This window comes from Rhincodon typus, chromosome 16 (genome assembly GCF_021869965.1).
Source record: "Rhincodon typus isolate 14 chromosome 16, sRhiTyp1.1, whole genome shotgun sequence".
In the NCBI taxonomy this organism is placed as follows: Eukaryota; Metazoa; Chordata; class Chondrichthyes; order Orectolobiformes; family Rhincodontidae; genus Rhincodon; species Rhincodon typus.
In genome coordinates, this window is record NC_063347.1 from 1,160,885 (window position 1) to 1,169,548 (window position 8,664).

The window sequence follows — 8,664 nt, forward strand, 5'->3', positions numbered from 1 at the left end:
ACAGGTAACTCCTCACTCACACACACACCTGTCCACAGGTAACTCCTCACACACACACACCTGTCCACAGGTAACTCCTCACTGACACACCTGTCTACAGGTAACTCCTCACACACACACCTGTCTACAGGTAACTCCTCACTCACACACACACCTGTCTACAGGTAACTCCTCACTCACACACACCTGTCTGCAGGTAACTCCTCACTCACACACCTGTCCACAGGTAACTCCTCACTCACACACACCTGTCTACAGGTAACTCCTCACACACACACCTGTCTACAGGTAACACCTCACTGACACACACCTGTCTACAGGTAACACCTCACTCACACACACCTGTCTACAGGTAACTCCTCACACACACACACCTGTCTACAGGTAACTCCTCACTCACACACACACCTGTCTACAGGCAACTCCTCACTGACACACACACCTGTCTACAGGTAACTCCTCATTGACACACACCTGCCTACAGGTAACACCTCACTCACACACACCTGTCCACAGGTAACTCCGTGCTCTCACACACACACAGTGCTGGCTATAGGTACCTCCTGACTAGTATACAGACTACTGGCTGTTCTCCCTGAGCTGACTCTCCCTTTTTTGCTGATTGTGTCTGCCTCGTGTCGGAGGGACATTCAGGAGTAAGTTTATATCGAAAGCACAGGTTCCAGCTAATATCCCTCTGCAATCCGAAGTCTCCAGGTGAAGCCAGTGGAGAAAGCCTGACCTTCGGCATAAATGCAAACATGGGCAGTTACAGGAAATTGCCAACCTCTTCATAGCTCAGTACAGATCTCCAGCACAGAAACATAAAGACTATCAATCCAGGAAGATAAACATAACAGAGTGAGCTCTCTCTCACTCAGTGTGGAACTTGGACAGAGCCAGTATATTGCTGCCTCTGGGTCACCATCTACCGGCCATTCAGGTCCCTGTAGCTGCAGGAATAAACCGCACATCGGCTGGGGTCTGGTGTTCAAGGTGTTGTCTGTGTCTGAGAAAACAATGGCTTCATCCTGCTGATTGATGAGGTGATTGAACAAGACAGTAACCACACCAGACAGCACCCTGTAGCACGGTGACAGAGAGTATGGGCTTAGTGGGCAGACTCTGTCTGATGTTCGAACACAATCACTGAATCTGCTGAAACTACACCAGAACCACAGGGTAAGGCCATCCACTGGCTCCATCTCCATGGTCCTGCTCCGAACATTCCTGAAGGATGGAAGCATCATGGTGGAAAACATCAAACATTTACAAACCTCTCCAAAGGTCATTGTGCAGTTACCAGGAGCTTGTGACGGTGGCCACACACTCTCCCTTTGTGCCAAGGCTGGGGCTCACTGCCAATGTGCTGTGTAATCGGATGGGTTTGCTATGTCACTACAGAGGGGCTGTTCAGAATCAACCTCACTGCTGTGGGTCTGGGGTCACCTATAGGCCCAGATTGGGTAAGGATTTCATTCCCTAAAGGACATTAGTGAACCAGATAGGTTTTTTATGGCAATCTAACAGCTCATCTGCTAGTTTTTGTTTCAGAGTTTTCATTTTGAAAACTGGCACAATTCCTCAAGCCTACGCTGTCTTGTTCCAAGGTGTGTAGAATTGGAAGGTGCTGAGGGACCGGCACAAATCCTACAATCAGCTTTAGTTCCCCCAGTTTGTTACCATCAGCCCCACTCCCCCTCAGTGACCCTGAAGCTGGGGTGAAGTGAAAACCTCAGGTCCAGCAGACCCTCCTCCAGGAGGACAGTACCTTAGCAATCAGTCCCCCAGTTACCTCCAAAGGAGCAGATGGTGGCTGGACAGGAACAGCGAAGGAAGGAGAATACAGGCATGTAGTGCCCATTTAGTGAGTTGGCTAGATAAAGTACTGGATAAAGTCACGAGGTGTGGAAAAATAGTTCGCAATAACTGGTTAATAAGACAATCATTATCCATGCACGTTACACAGGTGGCGGGGGGAGCAGGATGGGAATATGCAGGATTGTCGCTGTGTTATTGAGAGTCAAACTTTCTCTCACTCTAGATTGATTGAAGCAATGCAGTTCACTATTTCAAACAATGATCCAACCAGGAAATAAAAAACACCCTTCTCAAGATTCCTGCATTTGCATTTGCATTGGGCTCCAGAGTCTATTTGGGATAAAGCCACATGGAACCTTAGTGGCCACACATTAATAATAATTACTCAACGATTCATCATAGAAATAGCCCAAAATTAACAAAATCCTGAGAAAGGAAGGGAAAAGTTGGGTTAGGGTCAGGGTCAGGGTCAGGGTCAGGGTGAGGGTTAGGGTCAGAGTTAGGGTCAGGGTTAGGGTCAATGTCAGGGTCAGGGTCAATGTCAGGGTCAGGGTCAGGGTTTTGGTTAGGGTCAGGGTTAGTGTCAGGGTTCGAGTCAGGGTTAGAGTCAGGGTCATGGTTAGGGTCAGGGTCAGAGTCAGGGTCATGGTTAGGGTCAGGGTTAGAGTCAGGGTCATGGTTAGGGTCAGTGTCAGGGTCAGGGTCAGGGTCGTGGTTAGGGTCCTGGTTAGTCAGGGTCAGAGTCAGGGTCATGGTTAGGGTCAGGGTTAGAATCAGGGTCAGTGTCAGGGTCAAGGTCGTGGTTAGGGTCAGGGTCATAGTTAGGGTCAGGGTCAGGGTCATGGTTAGGGTCAGGGTTAGAGCCAGGGTTATGGTTAGGGTTAGGGTCAGGGTCAGTGTCGTGGTTAGGGTCAGTGTCGTGGTTAGGGTCAGGGTCCAGGTCAGGATCAGGGCATGAAAGGCAGATGAAGGTGAAACTCTCCTGACGTTTGTATAGCTGCTGAGATGAGGATCAGGCTGTGTCGGAGTGAGGAGGTTGGGTCGGAGTGAGAAGGTTGGGTCGGAGTGAGGAGGTTGGGTTGAGGAGACAGGTTGAGTTTGGTGAGGAGGAGGATAGGCCAGCGGGAGGTGGAGGGTGGGGTGTCAGATGAAGAAGAGGTTGGGTTGGATGAGGAGGGTGGGTTGGAAGAGGAGGAAGGTAGGCCTGGACAATGTGGAGGGTTGGGTTGGATGAGGAAGTGAGTGCGGAGAGCACTGATTCCTCCATCACCTTGGGTCATCTTACCTGCAGGTGACGATCAAGTTCCTGGAAGCTCAGGGTTTTGCATAAACACTAGATCTTAGCTTTAAACAGGCTAATAAAATACAGCAGATAGGTAGGTCGACAAAGTAGAACATTAGATGCTGAACAATATAGAGAGCCTAAAGAACCTTATTATAAATCATGGCCACCCCATCAATCTCTGGATCTGGTCGAAGACACCCAGGAAAATGCAGGGACAAGCTGGGCATCACAAGTTGGTTTCGGTCCTGTAGAACTGCAGTGTTATCTCCTGTTCCATAACTGCTAACCTCAAGGTGCAGAATCAAACAGGATAAGCACCACCTCAAGAACTGAGTCACAAAGACAATGAGAACCTTCAGTTTGGGCTAGACAGGTTCTTCCTCAGAGTGAGGTGAAGATGAAGATGACCATGAGTGTGTACCAGTAAATGACACAGACAGGGACTGCCAAGTATTTAGTCACTAGTGATCTTCCAGGAGACTGGAACAGGACCACAGATTGGATGCACACTTCAGATGAAGTGGAGTGAGGGAGGTTCTATTGCCTGGATGGGGCTTGTATTGAGTGGGTGGGTTGGGGGGCAGGTTCTGTCTATTTGGTTGTGTAAGAGCTGACCAAATGTCACGGATGGAAATATTCACAATGTGTTTCTGAGCTATTCCCAAATACAGCCATCGCCATCCATATCTACTGATTGTGGGAGTTAGCGAGAATGCGGACCATTTCCAACGTCACATCCTGATTGTGCTGCACAGCAACTTGGTGATTCACACCCAGACTCACTCACTCCCCACGAAGGAATGATCCAAAATTCATGGATTTCTTACAAGTGATCACTTTTATATTCTTCTCAATAAAACAGCTGAATTTTGACGCAGTGAGTCCTTGCGATCTGGGGTTTGCTGCCAGGAAAGGGCAGAGGAAGCTGATTCAACAGGACCACCACCCCAAAAAGGGGAGCTGGAGAAATAGTGGAATGGAAAAGAATCACAGGTACATGAGGAAGAGCTGCAGGCAATGGGAACCATTGGAGAGCTTTCTTAATGAGCATGGACAGCAATGTTGAACCAAATGGCCTCCTCTTATCCTGTCAGATTCTACAGCTAATTTACAACCATATTTGATCAGAGAGGTGCCATCCATTTGGTGTATTGGGCACTGTGCCAACAGCAGGCAAGTGTGTAATGGGTGAACATAAATCTCGAGGATGTGCAGCTCACCCTGTCTCAGGCTGGGTTCGGGTAACTCACACAGGATCACTGATGTGCTGTTCTGGATCCCAGTGCTACTGGTGTCAGATAGGGCTCAAATTCATGGCAGGGAAGAGGAACAGAGTGCACCTTCCTCTCTGTGGTCGCCGTTGATGGTTAATGTCAGGTTAATCCCAGTATTTTTCCAAAGGATTCCTGTGGTTATGGGGAAGTGAGGATTCCCTGTGAAAAACACCAATGGTAGTGATTGGCAGCTACAGCAAGCAGGTACGTGACCCCCCGCCCCCCTCAAACAGGCCTATGCCCATGAGCGCTTTCCATCTTCTGGCCCCTCCTCAGGACATTGACAGGGGTCTGGTTCCCAGGATCCCATCACCCTCCACCATATTTTAGCCCAAAGTGGTTAGTAACACTCTGTGTAAGCTAACAGTTCCCCTGCAATGCAGTGACAGCCTGCAAGAAACTACTGACCCATCAGTTTTGGGGTGGGGGGGGGCATCTGCTGAGGCACTGACGAGTGGTTAAGGAAAGATGAATGACCCTAATGGCTTTGCACTCTGCCAATCTTTAGTTTGCTCTGCTGGACGACATCATCTTCAGCTTTTCAGTCTGGACTGGATTCCATTTGGCTTTCAGTGCTGGCTCCCACAATGGAACAGCCATCTGTTCCCACCCTGGTCAGAGCCAGCACCACCTCCCCCGCCACAACACTCCCCTCTCCCCACCCACCCGCTCCTGAACCCCAATTCCTCAGGTCAGGTATCTGTAGCTGTCAACCACTCACACACAGCGCACCCAAGGTCCATGAGCAGGGGTCCATGAGCCTCACCACTAGAGGTAGAAGATGGATGCCCGGGTTTGCTGGGGGCACAGCTGGGGTGCTGGGGTGGGGGGAGGTGGTGGGGATGACTGTGTGGGCACGAGCCAGAGGTCACTCTGTGAGTTGCACACGTCACAGATACAAGAACAAAGCTGCTGAAACAGGGGGAACGGGTCCTGTCCTTCAACAGCATCCCCTTCCATTTGCGAAAACACCCAAAATGGATTTTTTTTTTTGGAGAAAAAAGTAATGAACAAAGTGTATCTCCTGTGTTGCTAGGTTACCTGTAGCAGTTGTTGTGAAAACGATTGTAGCTGCCTAGTGCTGTAAGTGCTCCTAATCCAATCGCATATGAGAAAAAGATCTGGGTTCCTGCATCAATCCAAACCTTCAAAAGAAATCAAGTAAAATAAAACATTCTATAAACCAACAGCAGAATGTGTGGAAGCAACATGGGGCGGCCAATCCATGGGTTTGAAGGGTTCAGATTAAAGAAACCTAAAAAAATCCAACATCATCAACAGCGAATTATATTTCCGACAAACTGCATTACATTACAGGAGGGAGAGGCAATGCTCCTATTCATTTCACAGCAGCTTTCCAATAACTTCACCAATGGGGAACTGGCCAATAGTAAAATATACAAGAGGAAAGTTTTCAGCCCAGTGCAATATGATTAGGGAAACACTGCAGGTTTCAGAAGGAGGACAAGTGGAAGAAACAGAAAAAATAAACACACAATCGTGAGGGGAGGCGAAAAGCATAACTGTTACCTGAGCTTCACCAAGCTTGGACCAATCAGGTTTCAGATAATAAATGATGCCATCCAAAGCTCCCGGAAGTGAGACGCCATGAGCAAGGAGGATGATCAGAACGAGGTAGGGGAACAAGGCCGTAAAATAGACAACCTGCAGACAGAGAGAGACAGAGACAGGTCAATGGGACAACACCATCTCTCTCAAGGCTCATCAGAAAAACAACAATGTTTACAAACCCAATACACCATTCTCATGGCTCACAGGCCCATCTCTCCCTCTCGACGTCCCTCCTTTACAAATATTTCTCGGGCTCTTCCTGAACAAATGGTTTTCTTGTCAGAAACATCTGACTGGATCACGCAAATTTCTGAGTGGAAGGATTGGATGAGCCAGCACCAATCAACAGAATGAAACAGTGGAACTCCCTCCCCCATGGCATTGTAGGTCTACATACAGCAGGAGGGCTGCAGCGGTTCAAGACACCAGCTCACCCCCACCTTCTCAAGCCCTGCTATATGATGGATAGAAAAGGTTCAAAAAAGACTTACAAGGATGTTACTGGGAATGGAGGGTCTGAGCTGTAGGGTGAGGCTAGATAGGCTGGGGCTGTTTTCCCTGGAGCATCCGAAGCTGAAAGGTGACCTTTTGGAGATTTATAAAATCATAAGGGGCATGGATAGGAGGAATAGTCAAGGTCTTTTCCCCAGGGGTGGGAAGTTCAAAATGAGAGAGTATAGTTGTAAAGTGAGGGGCAAAGGTTTAAAAGGGAGCTGAGGGGTAACTTTTTCACACAGAGGGTGGTGTGTGTATGGAACGAGCTGCCAGAGGAAGTGGTGGAGGCTGGTACAATTACAACATTTAAAAGGCATTTGGAAGGTGCAGGGATAGGAAAGGTTTAGAGGGATATGGGCCAAACACAGACAAATGGGACTAATTTAGTTTGGGAAACCTGGTCAACTTGTTTCCATACTGTATAACTCTGTGACTCCATAACTAGAGACAGGTAATAAATGCTGTCGAGCCAGCAATGCCCACATCCTATGAATGATTTTGTTAAGAAGTCATAATAGCATATTTTGAACCATTGACAGTAGACAGCAGGAACAATTTCACTGAAAGAAAATATTGATCTCAATTCATTCATTCTCCAGCTGTTGCAGATCTGGAACAGTACAGGAACAGACTGGGTGGGATATTAGAGGGAGCAGGGAGCGAGGGGGAGAGTGGGGTTAGACTGGGTGGGGTATTAAAGGGAGCGGAGAGTGAGGGGGAGAGTGGGATGAGACTGGTTGGGGTATTAAAAGGTGCGGGAGTGAGGGGGAGAGTGGGCTTAGACTGGGTGGGATATTAAAGGGAGCAGGGAGTGAGGGAGAGGATGGGATTAGACTGAGGGGGGATATTAAAGCGAGTGGAGAGTGAGGGGGAGGGTGGGATTAGACTGGGTGGGATATTAAGGGTGTGGGAGTGAGGGGCAGAGTGGGATTAGACTGGGTGGGGATATTAGAGGGAGCGGGGAGTGATGGGGAGAGTGAGATTAGATTGGGTGGGACATTAAAGGGTGTGGGAGGAAGGGGGAGAGTTGGGTATTAAAGGAAGGGGAGAGTGAGAGGGAGAGTGGGATTAGACTGGGTGGGATATTAAAGGGTATGGGAGTGAGGGGGAGAGTGGGATTAGACTGGGTGGGATATTAAAGGGTGTGGGAGTGAGGGGGAGAGTGGGATTAGACTGGGTGGGATATTAAAGGGTGTGTGAGTGGGGTGAGAGTGGGATTAAACTGGGTGGGATATTAAAGGGAGCGGGGAGCGAGGGGGAGAGTGGGATTAGACTGGGTGGGACATTAAAGTAAGCAGGGAGCGAAGGGAGAGTGGGTTTAGACTGGGTGGAATATTAAAACGAGTGCGGAGCGACGGGGAGAGTGGGATTAGACTGGGTTGGACATTAAAGGAAGCGGGGAGTGAGGGGGAGAGTGGGATTAGACTGGGTATGATTTTAAAGGGAGCGGGGAGTGAGGGGGAGGGTGGGATTAGACTGGGTTGGATATTAAAAAGTGCGGGGAGTGAGTGGGAGAGTGGCATTAGACTGGGTGGGATATAAAAGGATGCAGTGAGAGAGGGGAGACAGTGGGATTAGACTGGGTGCGATATTACAGGCAGCGGGGAGTGATGGGGAGATTCGGATTAGACTGGGTGGGCTATTAAAGGGCGCGGGGAGTGAGGGGGAGGGTGGGATTAGACTGGGTTGGATATTAAAAGGTGCGGGGAGTGAGGGGTAGAGTGGGATAAGACTGGGTCGGATATTAAAGGGAGCGGGGAGCGAGCGGGAGAGTGGGATTAGACTGGGTTGAAATTAAAAGGTGCGGGGAGGGAGGGGGAGAATGGGGTTAGACTGGTTGGGGATATTAGAGGGAGCGGGGAGTGACAGGGAGAGTGGTATTAGACTGGGTGGGATATTAAAGGGTGTGGGATTGAGGGGGAGAGTGGGATGAGACTGGGTGGTATATTAAAGAGTGTGGGAGTGAGGGGGAGAGTTGGATTAGACTGGGTGGGATATTAAAGGGTGTGGGAGTGATGGGGAGAGTGGGATTAGACTGGGTGGTATATTAAATGAAGTGGGGAGCAAGGGGGAGAATGGGATTAAACTGGGTGGTATATTAAAGGGAGCGGGAGGTGAGGGGGAGAGTTGGATTAGACTGGGTTGGACATTAAAGGAAGCGGGGAGTGAGGGGGAGAGTGGGATTAGACTGGGTTGGACATTAAAGGAAGCGGGGAG

At 49.3% G+C, this 8,664-nt stretch overlaps 1 protein-coding gene across 1 annotated transcript in view; it reads right to left on the reverse strand.

The window, feature by feature from the left end:
• LOC109925525 (sodium- and chloride-dependent creatine transporter 1-like) overlaps nt 1-8,664 on the reverse strand; it is a 72,122-nt gene that overhangs the window by 1,429 nt on the left and 62,029 nt on the right. The window contains exons 6-7 of the mRNA XM_048606653.1: nt 5,911-6,045; nt 5,422-5,525 (exon numbers count right to left, since the gene is read on the reverse strand). Of these exons, the coding sequence (XP_048462610.1) occupies nt 5,422-5,525; nt 5,911-6,045 (239 nt within the window). The remainder of the gene's footprint in view (nt 1-5,421; nt 5,526-5,910; nt 6,046-8,664) is intronic.